At 44.2% G+C, this 17,558-nt stretch overlaps 1 protein-coding gene across 2 annotated transcripts in view; it reads left to right on the top strand.

Moving 5' to 3' along the window:
• CDK18 (cyclin dependent kinase 18) overlaps positions 1 to 17,558 on the top strand; it is a 287,497-nt gene that overhangs the window by 227,746 nt on the left and 42,193 nt on the right. For both annotated transcript variants that reach the window (XM_040337544.1, XM_040337543.1), the window contains exons 10-11: positions 2,739 to 2,859; positions 10,490 to 10,587. In XM_040337544.1, the coding sequence (XP_040193478.1) occupies positions 2,739 to 2,859; positions 10,490 to 10,587 (219 nt within the window). The remainder of the gene's footprint in view (positions 1 to 2,738; positions 2,860 to 10,489; positions 10,588 to 17,558) is intronic.

Below are 17,558 nucleotides of genomic sequence, written 5' to 3'. Positions count from 1 at the left end.
CTTCTTTGGTGAAAATAACCAAAATCTGTGTATGTTGTTTAGTTTGTAGGAAAGTTGAGTCCACAAACTATGGTATATACAGTGGCGGAAAAAAAATATTTGATTCCCTGCAGATTTCATAAGTTTCTTCACATACATAGAAATGGAGGGTCTATAATTTTTATCATAGGTGTATTCAGGGCCAGCGCAACCACCAGGCGGACCAAGCGGCCGCTTGGGGCGGGCAGGTCCGCAGCCTGGGATGGGGCGGAAAGATTACTTTTTTTTTTTTATTGTCCGGAGTTGCCGCCGCCCTCCGGCGCCCGGTGTCCCGCTCCAGGGCTCGAGTCCTGCGGGAACGGCGTCTGTAGAGGAGAAGGGAGGGAGAAAAAGTTTCACTGGCACCTCACTGCCCTGCCCCCTCCCCCGGCGAGCTGTTGCAGAAGAACAATAACATCATTAGCATGTGACAAACCCGAGTCTCTGCTGCCTGACTAGTAACTCCCCCCAGCAGGAGATCGTGGCCAGCACTAGCTAAGCTTCTCTTCCTTCCCTGCTGAAGGGAGCATGCTGGCTGCTTGTAATTTTTTTTTGTGATGGACGCTGATGAGCTGACCAGCCAATCTGCATGCACCTAGCCCTATCATGTGCATGCAGATTGGCTGGTCAGCTCATCAGCGTCCATCACAATTTTTTTTTACAAGCAGCCAGCATGCTCCCTTCAGCAGGGAAGGAAGAGAAGCTTAGCTAGTGCTGGCCACGATCTCCTGCTGGGTCGAGTTACTAGTCAGGCAGCAGAGACTCGGGTTTGTCACATGCTAATGATGTTATTGTATAAATACCAGGAAGCAGCATGGATGTCACAGAAATTGTGTGTGTTACTGTGCCCCCCCCCCCTGCAGACTTTATTTAAACTCCTGTTTAAAGGGAAACCTGGCTGAGGTTGACAGGCTGGCATTGAGAAAATGGATGAGGATGACTGGGTGGATATGAGAGTTACATTGTGGAGATCCTCTTCACAATGTAACTCTCATCCCCACAGAGTCATCCTCATCCATCTTCACAATGCAACACAATCATCTTCATCCCCACCCAGCACCATCCATCCCTCTCTAACGCATCCCCTGCACGATCTATCCCTTTCCACAACACATCCCCACCCACACCCAGCACCATCCATCCCTCTCCAAAACACATCACCACAACGCATCACCACCCACGCCAAGCACCATCCATCCCACTCCACAATGCATCCCCACCCACCCCTCTCCACAACGCATCCCCACCCACGCCTAGCACCATCCACCCTCTCCACAACACATGGCTGTGGAGGAGGCGGGTACAGAGAGAGGTGGCTGTGGAGGAGGCGGGTACCACCCACCCCTCTCCACAACGCATCACCACAACGCATCACCACCCACGCCAAGCACCATCCATCCCACTCCACAATGCATCCCCACCCACCCCTCTCCACAACGCATCCCCACCCACCCCTCTCCACAACGCATCCCCACCCAAAGAAAACAAATGCAGACACGGGAACAAATCCTTGCAAGAACAAATGTAAACTGAACCTTCAGTAATGTGATGTACCTTACATTTGGTTTGGCCCACTTTTAAAAGCAGTGCATGCTCTACTTTTTTTTGTGTATTTTAGTATGATTTGCAGGCTATTCAAATGAAAGGGCTGTAAAATCGCACTGCAGGGGAATGTGCAGGAATCCACAGTCTGCTTTTCTGTGGGATTCTAGCGGTATCATTCCTAAACCAAGTCTTCAACTGAAAGATATCAGTATGTACCTTTCCTGTTAAATGCTGGAACTCTCTTTAAGGTGCAGAATCCCTGTACTGTCTATGCAAAGGCCCTTTTTAGGTGAGAAATTAGGTATACCCTGCCCTGCTTAGTGGGGTCAAGTCCTGGGGAAAAAGTGTGGGAACTCTCACCCAAGATGCTAATTTTGTGAGTTACAGGGCTTCTTGGTAATGCCTCACATAACATATTTCTATTCTGACCAACTTCCTTTTTAGTGAGGAAGCAGTGGGCAGTGTTGTATTCAGAATATACAGATTCCAAGTTAAAGCCATTTGAGGCCTCGTACACACGGCCGAGGAACTCGACGTGCCAAACACATCGAGTTCCTCGGCCAGTTCAGCCCTGAAGCCGCCGAGGAGCTCGGCGGGCCGAGAGCTCCCATAGAACAACGAGAAAATAGAGAACATGTTCTCTATTTTCTCGACGAGTTCCTCGGCGGCTCCATCGGGCCGAAAGTGTACACACGACAGAGTTTCTCGGCAGAATCCGGCTCTGACCGAGTTTCTCGCCGAATTCTGCCGAGAAACTCTGTCGTGTGTACGAGGCCTAACAAGTGGCCTCTGCCCTCTGAGTTAGTTACGTTTATACATTTAGGCTTCATGTACACTGGCCTACTTTTACTGTAGCCACGGGAAAACACAAAACATGCTGCAATTTTGCCAAGTTTTCCTATCCTGAATACGATTCTTTTGTGTTTAGGAGAAGGAGGCCAAACACAGCCGCTCCAAAACTCTGCTAAAAGCCGATGTGTAGATTTACAGAGGCTTTTAAGGAGTTTAGGAGCTTTGGCAAAAATAAAATGCCAATGGCTGCTTAACAAGTTTAGGAGCTGCCAGTGTAGGATAGTGTATACGAAGCCTAAAATTGGTTATATCTTTAATCTACTATTAGTTATTAAGCAATATGTTGTTACAATGTAATTTTATTTTGTTATGTTCATGTATAGGTCTTGCAAGAGCTAAGTCTGTACCCACCAAAACCTATTCCAATGAAGTGGTAACATTATGGTACCGACCACCAGATGTCCTCCTGGGATCAACAGAATATGGCACACCTATCGATATGTGGTGAGTGCAAATGAGTGCCTCAGTTTTGCTCCTAGCAAAAAAACTACATATACCTATTATAAACCATAATTTTTTATTTGCTAATATGTGAATGTTCCCCCTTATTTAAAAAAAACTTTTCATTTTGATTATATAATCTGTTATGGAATAAATTGCTAGAAATAAGATTAAAGGGATTGTAAAGGCAGAAGGTTTTTTATCGTAATGCATTCTAATGCTTACCTCAGCCCATCTAGATCCAGCGATGTTCCAGGAGTGTGTTGTCTGCCAAGGACTCGCCTCCTCATTTGCTGAGACAGCAGCAGGGTTGGACTGGGACAAAAATTTGGCCCTGGACTTCATCCAGACCGGCCCACTTTAATTTTGCAAACACGCACAAAAACATTATTTCATCAGTGACCATGACCAGCAGTGGCAGTACATAAATTAATTCATGCTTGTGCCCTCCTTTATTGCAGAAATACTACAGGAGAGGGTCAGAGACTGCAAAACGTACTACAGGCGAGGGTCAGAGACTGCAAAACATACTACAGGCGAGGGTCAGAGACTGCAAAACGTACTACAGGCGAGGGTCAGAGACTGCAAAACATACTACAGGCGAGGGTCAGAGACTGCAAAACGTACTACAGGCGAGGGTCAGAGACTGCAAAACATACTACAGGCGAGGGTCAGAGACTGCAAAACGTACTACAGGCGAGGGTCAGAGACTGCAAAACATACTACAGGCGAGGGTCAGAGACTGCAAAACGTACTACAGGCGAGGGTCAGAGACTGCAAAACATACTACAGGCGAGGGTCAGAGACTGCAAAACGTACTACAGGCGAGGGTCAGAGACTGCAAAACATACTACAGGCGAGGGTCAGAGACTGCAAAACGTACTACAGGCGAGGGTCAGAGACTGCAAAACGTACTACAGGCAAGGGTCAGAGACTGCAGACATAGTACAGGCGAGGGTCAGAGACTGCAAAACGTACTACAGGCGAGGGTCAGAGACTGCAGACATAGTACAGGCGAGGGTCAGAGACTGCAAAACATACTACAGGCAAGGGTTAGAGACTGCAGACACAGTACAGGAGAAGGTCAGAGACTGCAAACATACTACAGGAGAGGGTCAGAGACTGCAAACATACTACAGGAGAGGGTCAGAGACTGCAGACATACTACAGGCGAGGGTCAGAGACTGCAAAACGTACTACAGGCGAGGGTCAGAGACTGCAAAACATACTACAGGCGAGGGTCAGAGACTGCAAAACGTACTACAGGCGAGGGTCAGAGACTGCAAAACGTACTACAGGCAAGGGTCAGAGACTGCAGACATAGTACAGGCGAGGGTCAGAGACTGCAAAACGTACTACAGGCAAGGGTCAGAGACTGCAGACATAGTACAGGCGAGGGTCAGAGACTGCAAAACATACTACAGGAGAGGGTCAGAGACTGCAAACATACTACAGGAGAGGGTCAGAGAGTGTGCGGACATAATTGGGCTGAAATTGGACCTGGGTGGCATGTGCATTGCACAGATTGCACAACGTGTTCCTGTGTTTTTCACTTTGCTGCATTAACTTGGCTGGAAGGGGGGCATTAGTTTGGGCACCTGGAGCATTTGTGCACATCACTTGTGACTTGTGGCAGACAGTATCTCTTTGATTTGAGGGGGGAAGGAGAGGATATGTGCTAAGGGGGGTGGATTTCATATACAAGCCCCCTTGTAGCACAAGTCCTAAAGTGCCCCCTTAAACATATCCTCTCCCCCCAAACCACTCATAGTGAACTGTAGGCTTGTTCTCCCCACCTCTGGAAAACTTACTTTGCAGTTGTTCAGGCAGTCTCAGACGAGCAGCTTTGACTCGGCAGCATGGTGAGCCTCCTCCTCCTCCTCTGTGTACACAGGAAATATCACACAACAGGAGAAGGAGGGGGCGGGCTCTGTTCTCTCCACTGCAGTCAGCTATGTGTGTGTATCAGGGGGGCCAGACAGCCGGGGACTGCAGGGAGAGATGTCGGCTGACTCGGCTCTCTCTGCAGTAAAAAGTGTAGCTCGTAGCAGCGTGTGGGAACGAAAATAGCCCGCACAAGCTGCTGCTCAGCAAGCCCTCGCTTATACAGTACTCTGAGTCTGATAAGCAGCGGTCAGCAGAGCGCAGAGACTCGGAGCTGTCACTGAGGGATCGGCCCACAGAGGGATCGGCCCACCCGGAATCTCCCGGTCCTCCCGATGGCCAGTCCATCCCTGGACAGCAGTACCGTGCCATTGGCTCCCGCTGCTCTCAATAAAAGTCGGTCAGCCAATAAGGAGAGAAAGGGGCCCCAGCTCGGTGTTAGAATGGACACAAAGGTGCCCCCATAGCAAGCTGCTTGCTGTGGGGCCATTCGTCAGGAGGTAGGGGCCAGGAGCACCAAGGAGGAACCCGAGAAGAGGAGGATCCGGGCTGCACAGAGCAGGTAAGTATAACATGTTTTTTTTTTTAAAGAAACAAGTCTTTACACTCACTTTAACACTTTTACTGCTGGGCCCTGCTCCCCATATTTTTCAAATGATTTTTAATGTTTTACTTTTTTTATAATTTTTCATTTAAACCTTTCAGTTTGTAACAGGCCCCCAAACCATACAGTTTATGACTGAACTGTTTTTTGTCCAGCTCCATTGGCTCTGTGTCTTCTTTAGCGACCTTAAGTTAAATAGTTTCCTCCCAATTCTAGGGTCCCCATTAAAAGATTTGTATATTTCGATCATACAGTACCTCACATTTTTGTAAATATTTTATTATGACAGACCAGCAATGGCCATCCATAGCATTGTTGATGAGTGACACATGCCACTTTAAACTTCCCTTTTGGCACACCCTCCAATTACATCACTTTCTGAATTCTTTACCAGCCCACAGTGTTTTGGTCATCAATTGATGACATTTGAAGAATACTGCTCTGATGGCGGAACCTTTTCATAGGTTCTATCTAAAACATACAATCTTCTAAACACTTGTTCCAGTTTTGAACCAGAGAGGATTCCTTACATTTCCACACGTGCTTTACCAACGCTGTCTGTGTTTGCCAGGACTGTCTGAAAACAAACAGACAATTGCACTGCACGGCTTCCAGACATCCTATGGAGAGAACTGTGGCAGACCTCAGCAAGGGTAAGAACCCTCTATACATCATTGGATCTCAGGATCTACATGTGGGAACAATCCTGTGACATTACATAGGAGATATATTCCTTTTGAACTTATCACCAGTTGATTGTACCCCCCCTCCTCTCCAACCTGCATTTAACACTGAGACTACCCACTGTGTTTATGCTGTTCCAAGCTGAACCTGCAGTTTAACAAGTCCAAGGGAAATCTATCACCTTCCAAGCAGCAAAATCACTTCATAATATTTCCATATTGAGGTTTGATAAGTGCTTCACGTTTGGCAGAGACAGTGATTTCTATTCCCTGTATGTTCATGGCAGCCATATGCCTTTATGAATTGACCTGTTTGAGCTTACTTTGCACAGGATGCGCTTAAGGGCTATTTTTGTTTGATTTTCATTAATCTGAGATCGATCAATTTTGTTCCATTACATTTGGAGACATCCAGCAATCCATTGAGCACTTCCTGGATACCTTCCTTGAACTGATCGGCTGCACATACTCAACATGTGTGTTTGAACCTGCATCCGCTTCCCCCTTTTCTTTGACCCAGATCAGTGGGGTCAGCCACACATATATCCATATATATATTTTTTTGCCAGCGATCAGTTTGCATTTTGGAGGATTGTGTTTATCTCCCCAGTCAGTAGCGGTTGGTCAGTCTTTTAGCAAACTTTTATTATTATACAACGTTGTCATTTTTTGCATTTTTATAGATAACTGTACATTGGAGGAACGGGTCCCACTCGGGAGGTCTCTGCACCACCCCAGTTGGACCTTTATTTATTAAACTGTATGTGTATTCATCAATAAAGTTTTTGTTACCATTCCATTTGACCCTGTTGCTGATTCTCCCTCAAAGACATTATTTGAGACCCCTGTCTCATCCTTCTCTTTTTTACAATCTCCTAAACACCCCTGCTGAGCAGCCACATCTACCATGTATGAGAAAATGGGACAAAAAAATGGTAGATGTGGCTGGGGACAAAGATTTGAATCGTACATTTACGTCAAAACAACAACACATCCTCAGATTCTCCCTAAAATCGTCAATCTGTACGATAATCCAATAGACTAACTATAAACTTTTGACGAGGTGGTACCTTACTCCTCATATGTTACACAAATACTTTTCCAATACAGCGGACTCTTGGTGGAGATGCCAGGAGAGCAGAGGGACGCTGCTCTACATATTGCGGTCATGCCCTTGGTCAGTGATGGCGAACCTTAGCACCCCAGATGTTTTGGAACTACATTTCCCATGATGCTCAACTACACTGCAGAGTAGTTGAGCATTATGGGAAATGTAGTTCAAAAACATCTGGGGTGCCAAGTGTCTGAAAATGACTCAGAAATTCACAGAATACAAGATTCCTGATGACCAAGCTTTCTTCCTGCTACATGTTTCCACCATTTCTGCTAAAATTGCCCTTCCTCCTTCAATCCCTGTGCTTTGGGGCGGGCCCCAAAGCACCCTCCCCATGTTGAGGGCATGTGGTCTGGTACGGTTCAGGAGGGGGGCACTCTCTCACCCCCCCTTTTTCTGTTGCCTGCCAGGTTGCATGCTCGGATAACGGTCTGTTTTTTTTTTTTTTTTTGGGGGGGGGGGGGGTCCCCATGCCATTTTTTTTTACATTTTGGCACAGGGTCCCTTAACCACTTCAATACACTGTGTCATATAAAATACACTGCCTGCATTGACTGAATATGGAGTATGGAGTATACACTGAATATATAGGCTACACTGATTGCAGAGTATATATGTATATATATATATATTAGACATATATATCAAATACACTGCCTGCACGGACTGAATATAGAGTCTACACTGAATATCTAGTCTACGCTAAATGCAGAGTATATATATATATATATATATATATATATATATATATATATATATATATATATATATACAGTATATATATATATACTAGACTGCTTTTACTAGACTTGGTCCCCCTGAGCCATGATTGGCCAAAGGCACCCTGCCTTTGGTCAATTATGAAGGAAAAAAGTTGTTGCGCTAAAAAATAAAAAATCTAAACAATAAAATTGAAGAAAAAATGTTGTTATAAAACCAGCAACCCAAGTCAATACGGGATTGGAAAGAGGATAAGCTGAATCCTAATACATCCACAGAAATAAAGTTCAATAGGAGTAGCAATGTTGAGGAGCAAAAATTAGGAAAAACACCTTGAACCAGTGATAATTGGAGGCTTACCGAATGGCAAGCAATGTGAGCTTGCGGCTGCAAACCCCAGCCAGGGCCTTTAAACTGATCCTTGCAGGTAAAAGGAAGAGGATTCTTGAAGTCTCCACCGAAAACCAAAATTATTGGACCGTATCATAGGAAGAAAGCATTCAATAGTGAAGTATGTTTGGTCAGCACACATAAAAGGTAAAAAGTGACTTTATGTACCACCATCACCAGCACCCTATAAGTAGGAGGCTTACCAGAGCATGTATGAACATCAGCAAGTGGCTAAAACCCTAGCCTGGGCCTTTAATTGCTGGGCTGTATGATAGTCCTACGTATCCTCCGTATTCAATGGGTACATAGAGGGAGTGATAAAGCCCACATAGTGAAGTTTGTTTTAAACCATGCGTTTAATAGTTGAATATTGCACTTACAGAGTCACAATGGAAATAAAACAGAGAGAAGCCGGCCGGCTCGGAACAAACGCCCGTCCACTCTACACAACACGTCCTGCGTCAGCACGCTACCTTCCCGACGCGCGTTTCGTCATAAAATGACGTCATCTGGGGCACTTTTGGTCAATTATGACTCTCTCAGCAGAAAGCGCTGCGATTGGCCAAGGCATGCAGGTGAGGTGCATGCTTTGGCTAATCATCACACAGCAATGAGCTGTAATTTTGCGTGTATTATGGGGCTGTCTGTGGCGCTCAAATTTCCCACGAACGCCCCATATGTTTGTTTCGTTTTAGAACAAACAAACACCCGATGTTCGAGTCGAACCGTCGGCTCATCCCTACTATTCATTATTCAGCAGAACCTAGGGGACCCCATTGCCAGAAGTTCTTGATCACTCATGAAGTGCCTCAGGCCCCGTACACACGACCGAGGAACTCGACGTGCCAAACACATCGAGTTCCTCGTTGAGTTCAGTGTGGAAGCCGCCGAGGTGGGCCGACTTTTGCCATTGAACAACGAGGAAATAGAGAACATGTTCTCTATTTCCTCGCTGAGGTCCTCGTCGGCTTCCTCGGCCGAAAGTGTACACACGGCCGGGTTTCTCGGCAGAATTCAGCTCTGAACCGAGTTTCTGGCTGAATTCTGCCGAGAAACTCGGTCGTGTGTACGGGGCCTAAGAAACGACAGCCACTGTCAGGGCAAGCAGCTCTGCTCCACTGTACTCGTTATGTCTGTGGTAGTGAAAGGGTTAACACACTAGATACCGCAAACTCACTTATTAGCTTAGCCAACATGGTAACACAATTCTAACTTTTTTGTTTAAATCACTCCATTTAATTTACATGAGGTGACAGAAATATTGGCCCAGATTCACGTATGGCGGCGTAACTTTGTGCGGGTGTAGCGTATATTATTTACGCTACGCCGCCGCAACTTAGAGAGGCAAGTGCAGTATTCACAAAGCACATGCGTCCTAAGTTAAGGCGGTGTAGCGTAAATGGGCCGGCGTAAGCGCGCGTATTTCAAAGTAGGTAGGTCGTGGGCGTGTTGTATTTAAATTCAGCGTGACCCCATGTAGATGCATGGCCGAACGAATGGCGCATGTGTGCGCATGCTCAGTATCACATCGACTTTACGCCCTAAGATACGCCGGCTCAATGCCTGTGACGTGAACGTAACCTACGCACAGCCCCATTCACGACTTACATAAACGACGTAAAAAGATACGCTTGTTCCAACGTCCATACCTTGCATGGGCTGCGCCACCTAGAGAGCAGCTTTATCTTTACGCCGGCGTATGTCTTACGTAAACGGCGTAACTAATTTCGACGGGCGTATGTACGTTCGTGAATCGGCATATCTTGCTCATTTACATATTCAACGCGGAAATCAACGGAAGCGCCACCTAGCGGCCAGCGTAAATATGCACCCAAGATACGACGGCGTAGGAGACTTACGCCGCTCGTATCTTGGCCGAATTTATGCGTAACTGATTCTATGAATCAGGCGCATAGATACGACGGCGCATATTCGGACTTTACGACGGCGTATCTGGAGATACGCCGTCGTAAGTCTTTGAGAATCTGGGCCATTAGCTCTAAATCAATGCAGTGTGACAACTGATTATTTTCCATGTCTATAATAAAACCACATATCTGCAAAATTATGATTGTAAAATCCAAAATATGCTTTCAATATCAGTTCTGCTATCTTTGGTTATTTTTTTTTTTTCTTTCCTTGATGTCCAGATTGAATATTATTATAAAAATTTTATAACTGTGTAGTAAAGAATAAATAGTTTTACCCAGGTTTACACAATCTCACCTTTCTTTACAGGGGAGTTGGCTGTATTATGTATGAAATGTCCACTGGACGGCCAATGTTTCCTGGTTCCACAGTGAAGGAGGAACTGCATTTAGTCTTCAGACTTCTTGGTGAGTCTAAAGTTTTTTATTTCTTATTATTTAATATATATATAGTGTTAGCACACTGTTTATACAGATGCAGGTGCAATACAAGTATTCTCACCTTATATACTGTGATTAGTAGTTCTGTCACTAGGTGGTAGTATTATGTTTAAGGTATTGTTTTTTCAAGTGGGAAAACATGGTTATGATGCCATTTCTTCTTGTTTTCAATAACACAAGAGGGCTCAGTCATGTGTCCAACACCATCTTGACGGGTAAGATTCGTCTCTGCAAAAGCATTCCAACAGGTATGGGCCCAGCCACAGCCAAAGTACTAAATTCTGCTACAGGTATAGCCTAGCAAAACACTCTCTGCAAAAGAAAAAGGTCAAGCAATTATGATGGCTACTAGCAGTGTTTAAACAAATTTCTCAGTTGCTATTCTGACAAACCATAACTACCAGTTGTGAAAATTAAAAATGGATGATGCCCATATCCAACCAACCTATAGGTGACTGGACAAAGAAAGCTCAAATAGCTCAGAATACTACAGTTGCAATAAAAAGTATGTGAACCCCTTTTGAATTATATGGATTTCTGCACAAATTGGTCATAAAATGTGATCTGATCTTCATCTAAGTCACAACAATAGACAATCACAGTCTGCCTAAACTAATAACACACACATAATTAAATGTTACCATGCTTTTATTAAACACACCATGTAAACATTCACAGTGCAGGTGTAAAAAGTATGTGAACCCTTGGATTTAATAACTGGTTGAACGTCCTTTGGCAGCATAACTTCAACGTTTCCTGTAGTTGCAGATCAGAAGTGCACAACGGTCAGGAGTAATTCTTGACCATTCCTTTTTACAGAACTGTTTCAGTTCAGCAATATTCTTGGGATGTCTGGTGTGAATCGCTTTCTTGAGATCATGCCACAGCATCTCAATCGGGTTGAGGTCAGGACTCTGACTGGGCCACTCCAGAAGGCATATTTTCTTCTGTAAGCCATTCTGTTGTTGATTTACTTCTATTCTTTGGGGCATTGTCCTGTTGCAACACCCATCTTCTGTTGAGCTTCAGCTGGTGGACAGATGGCCTTAAGTTCTCCTGCAAAATGTCTTTATAAACTTGGGATTTCATTTTTCCTTTTGATGATAGCAATCCGTCCAGGCCCTGACGCAGCAAAGCAGCCCCAAACCATTATGCCCCCACCATCATACTTCACAGTTGGGATGAGGTTTTGATGTTGGTGTGCTGTGCTTCTTTTTCTCCACACATAGTGTTGTGTGTTTCTTCCAAACAACTCAACTTTGGTTTCATCTGTCCACAGAATATTTTGCCAGTACTGCTGTGGAACATCCAGGTGCTCTTGTGCAAACTGTAAACGTGCAGCAATATTTTTTTTGGACAGCAGTGGCTTCCTCTTGTGGTATCCTCCCATGAAATCCATTCTTGTTTAGTGTTTTACATATCGTAGATTCGCTAACAGGGATGTTAGTATATGCCAGAGACTTGTGTAAGTCTTTAGCTGACACTCTAGGATTCTTTTTCACCTCATTGAGCAGTATGCGCTGTGCTCTTGCAGTCATCTTTACAGGACGGCCACTCCTAGGGAGAGTAGCAGCAGTGCTGAACTTTCTCCATTTATAAGACAATTTGTCTTACCGTGGACTGATGAACAGCAAGGCTTTTGGAGATACTTTTATAACCCTTTCCAGCTTTATGCAAGTAAAAAATTCTTAATAGTAGGTCTTCTGAGAGCTCTTTTGTGCGAGGCATCATTCACATCAGGCAATGCTTCTTGTGAAAAGCAAACCCAGAACTGGTGTGTGTTTTTTATAGGGCAGAGCAGCTGTAACCAACACCTCCCATGTCATGTCATTGATTGGAGTGAGGTGTCAGCCAACAGGAATCCAATTAGCTCTTGGAGATGTCATTAGTCTAGGGGTTCATATACTTTTTACACCTGCACCTGCACTGTGGTGTGTTCAATAAAAACATGGTAACATTACATTTTTTTGTGTGTTATTAGTTAAACTGCTTGCTGACCAGCCGCTGCAGTTATACGGCGGCAGGTCGGCTCTGCTGGGCAAGAGCACGTAGCTATACGTCATCTCTCCCAGCAGCCAATAGGGGCCTGTCAGGGGGGGAAATTACCGATCGTATGTTCATACAATGTATGAACAGCGATTTGTAATTTCCCCATGTCAGTCCACCCCCCCTTCAGTTAGAACACACCCAGGGAACATGATTAACCCCTTCCTCGCCCCCTAGTGTTAACCCCTTCACTGCCAGTGGCATTTTTATAGTAATCAATGCATTTTTATAGCACTGATCGCTATAAAAATGGCAATGGTCCCAAAAATGTGTCAAAAGTGTCTGAAGTGTCCGCCATAATGTGGCAGTACCGAAAAAAATCGCTGATCGCCACCATTACTAGTAAAAAAAAATATTAAGAATAATTCCATACTTCCATTCAAGACTATGATTGTCTATTGTTGTGACTTAGATGAAGATCAGATCACATTTTATGACCAATTTGTGCAGAAATTTATATCATTCCAAAAGGATTCACAAACTTTTTATTGCAACTGTATATGACTGAGCATAAATGATGATTAAATAGTGCACACGTGTGAAACAAAAAAATAAACCTGGGAGGAGCAACAGAAAGTACTGACAAAACTGAAAGTGAAAATTCTACTAGGGCCTCCTAGTGCCTAAAACACAGGCCACCTAAATGCAAACTACATAATCTGAAAATATAAAATGAATCGGAAAAAGAGCAAGTTAAAGGGGTTGTAAAGACAAAAATATTTTCCTCTTAAATTAAAGTCTGACAGTAGCTGATAAAGTAAAAAGTAATGTTTTGCATTATAACTAGTTTGATACCTGTTGAAATCAAGCTGTTTTATTCACCTTCGTCACTCCTTAATCATTCTCACTGACTTCCTGGTTTGCGGTGCGCATTCATTCTTGCTACATCACGACCTAATGGGAACTACAGTTCCCATTAGGCTTAGCCTCCATGCCTGTGAGGGATAAGAGAGCATCTTCAAGCAGGGCTGTAGTCATAGGGAGGGGGTGAGCACATTCTGCTTTCCACCATGCAAAACAGCTCAGATGCTGGTGGAAAGCAAGAAGAGGAGTGACAGGAAATGGCATTTTCAAACCTGGATTACTGTATTTTGGAGGTCAAAAGGAAAAACAAAGTAAGTGATATTTAAATGCTTTAGCTTACAGCAATCAATTGATCTAATAAAAACGAACCTTTAGTGTTCCTTTAAGCACCAAAAGGCCAAAAGTGTTAAAGAATAGGCTGCCTTGAAATGCATTTATTGTTTTCTTTTTCTAAGGAGCTTGCAGAGATTTGCAATCCCCAGCTCCTGCAGACTCTAAGCTTAGCTGTCTGCCCGTACCTCGTGCGATACGACGGCTTCTGGCTTCGATCCGACAGGCGTACGGCTTCGTACGCCTTCGGATCGTAGGTGCAATACTTTGGCGCCCTCTGGGTGGAGTTTGCGTCGTTTTCCGCGTCGGGTATGCTAATTAGCTTTTTCCGGCGATCCACGAAGGTACGCACGGCCGTCGCATTCTCTTACGTCGTCACTAGTCGGCTTTTCCCGGCGTATAGTTAAAGCTGCTATTTAGTGGCGTATAGATAGACCTGCCATGTTAAAGTATGGCCGTCGTTCCCGCGTCGAATTTTGAATTTTTTTTTGCGTAAGTCGTCCGTGAATAGGAAAGGACGTAACTCACGTCGGCGTTCAAAAAATCACGTCGGTGCGACGTCATTTCGCGCAAAGCATGGCGGGAAATTTCAAAACGGAGCATGCGCAGTACGTTCGGCGCAGGAACGCGCCTAATTTAAATGATCCACACCCCTACCCGGATCATTTGAATTAGGCGGGCTTGCGCCGGAGGGATTTACGCTACGCCGCCGCAACTTTACAGGCAAGTGCTTTGTGAATCAAGCACTTGCCCGTCAAACTTGCGGCGGTGTAACGTAAATGCGATACGTTACGCCGCCGCAAATGTACCTGAATCTAGCCCTAAATGTATTGGCTTGGACACGTTTAGGGACACACACCCACAACGATATGAATGTCAGATTGGGAGCAGCAACTGTATCTGTGCAGCCGCTGCGTCCCAATTGATACGAATGGGATTGCCTGCAAGCCTATGCATGATACACCTGTGCATTTCCATGCAGGTGAACTCTGCCCTCGCATGGGTGTATGCTTAAGCATAAAATGTTTGTAGTTCAGTGGTCAGTATTTTTTTTATTCACCTTTTATTTTATTGTTTAGACATAAATGATTACAATCACATGTTAAAAACATCCTATTCCTTTATCTATGCACTAGCCATTTATTCCCCCTGCCCCTTTAAACCCTCCTGCAAAGAAAGAAGAAAAAAAAAGAAAAAAACACCCATCCCACCCCCCTCCTCCTTCCCTCCTCGATTCCCTACACCTTCATCAATTCCTCCAGGTTCCCAAATACCTGATCTCCCGCCATTTCCCCCATATATTCTGGAATCTCTCCAATGAGTCTTCTTCTATGTGGATAGTTTCTTCTATGACTCTTATCGTTTCAACCCTTGAAACCCAGTCTTTCATACTCAGAAATTCCTGGGACCTCCAGAGACTCAGAATCAGGCTTTTGACTACATGTAATAGGAATGGTACTAAAGTATTCTTATATTGAGGGGCCGTTTTTCCTTGTATCATGAAATAGGCAATCCCAAGGATTCTTCTGAATCTGTTCTCCTGTGATTTGGTAGGTTGCTGCCAAGATTCCCTCCCAATAGGGTTGGATCTTGGTGCATTCCCACCAGAGGTGCGCAAAGGTCCCCGGGGCATTCACATGCCCTCCAACAAGTTGGGGGTCCCTCTGCCCCGATCCTGTGCACCCTCTGGGGGGGGTCACATACCATCTCGCCAGGAGTTTGTAACACATTGTAACTGTCTTTGTATCTCCTGGGGAATAGCATGCCATTCTCAGAATTTTCCTTCTATGTTCCTCATCTCTGAGCGGGCCTACCTCCTCTTCCCATTTCCCCAAGTATGGAGGGAATTCCGGTTCTGTTTCTTTAATTAGTATCCTATAAATTTTGTATATACTTTGATTTAAACTAAGGGGGAGCGAAAACATTTCTCTTGTCCTCATGTGTCCTTTTCCCCCGTAGAGGATTTATCTAGTGGCATATTTCCCCATTTTTGTGTGATTTCCTCATACGTGCAAATTCTATTTCCTTTCATTACGTCTTGTAGTAATATTTCTTATTTTTTTCTATTTTTCTTATCTAGTGAATTATATGTGTTCCTCTTTGCCTAGCTTGAAATAGTTTGTGCCCAATATCGATAATAGTGGTGAATTATGGTCCCAATGGTGCATTCTTCCTAAACCATCAAAAATTTTAAAGGTGTTTCTAGTTAGTTGATGTGTACTGTTAGCTAATTCTCTGTGCTGCCTTGGTATCCAAACCATCTTCCCCAAATCTACCTTACTTTGTGAAATCTCCATGTTTACCCAGCTTCTCCCCTCTTTATTATGAATCCATTCTGCTATCCGCGAAATACAAATCGCCAGATAATATTTCTCAAAATCCAGGGCTACTTACTAATCCTCCTGATCTTTTAGCGTTCGCCAATGTTGCATATGCAATTCCTCTCTCTGATTCACATTGTATAATAAGCTATAGTATTCATGAAAGACCTCTATTGACCGCTATTTCCGGGGACGAGTGAACCATCTCTCCCTGATCGTTCTTAATTTTGGTGAAAAAGGAACGATTTTTCTTCCCTTATTGCTCTAGGCAACCACTTCATGGATTTATTTCTCCATTGATACCTCTACTTGTTTACCATATGGAAGGCGTGTTTTTTCTTGTGTTCTACAAGGTCTGCTAATTGCGCCCTTTTTACCACTAATTCCTGTCTCTTGAGAATACCTTGGGTTCTTGTCATTTGTTCTAAGTCCTGAATCTCTCTATATAGAATATGCGGTTTCCCTCCGCTTTCTCTCCTTTCCACTTTGCCTGTCCCGATCAGTATCCCCCTTGTAACAGACTTGTGCGCTTCCCACAAGGCTGAGCGGGGGATTTCTGGTGTGTCATTTACCGAAAATAAGTTTTCAAGTTCCTGCTCAATCTTCTTAATTATCACTGGGTCCTGAATGAGCGAGTTGTTTAGTCCCCAGTTCCTTCCGTCCTATTATTTAATATTTCTAACTTAATCACTACTGGAGCATATACAGATAAAGTAATTGCTTTAACCTCCGCACTTTTAAGCGACAGTAACAATTGATGTTCTATGAAGATATAATCAATCCTTGAAAATGACCCGTGAACTGTGGAGTAGAAAGTGTAGTCTCTATTTCCTGGGTGCCTAACCCTCCATGTAGATTATCTACGAGCTGATGTTCCAGTACAAGTTTTTTCACGACCTTCTGTCTTTTAGGTGTATAGCAAGAGCGGCCCCCTGTTGTATCTATCTACGGATCTATGCTCAAATTTAAACCCCACCATTATAAGTTTACCTTCTTTAAATACTTTGAGTTTTTTTTAAACTTTCTTCAAAAATAAGTCTGGTTTCCTATTTGGTGAGTATATATTTGCCAGTGTACATTTTATATTAAACAGAGTCCCTTTTACGGGGAAAATCTCCCCTCGGGATCTGCCAGTTGCTCTCTTACTGTAAAAACCGTGGTCTTATCAAAGCCTATGGCCACACCCCTTGAGTGGCTAGATGTTGAGTCACCATAGAACCACATAGGGAACAAATGTGAAGCGAGTCTATGCCCCGATGCGTGAGCAATATGTTTTTCTTGAAGACAGACCACATTCGTCCCCAAAAAAAAGGAGCTCCTTGTTTACTTTATACCTTTTGCTTGGAGTATTCATCCCCCTTACGTTATAGGTAATTACATTTATTGTGGCCATGGTTTGTCATGGAGAAGACCTGGCAGACTGCGACAAATCCAGAA

Source organism: Rana temporaria, chromosome 2 (genome assembly GCF_905171775.1).
Source record: "Rana temporaria chromosome 2, aRanTem1.1, whole genome shotgun sequence".
Taxonomy (NCBI): Eukaryota; Metazoa; Chordata; class Amphibia; order Anura; family Ranidae; genus Rana; species Rana temporaria.
The sequence above is the reverse complement of the archived record's forward strand: the minus strand, read 5'-3'. Positions and strand labels throughout refer to the sequence as shown.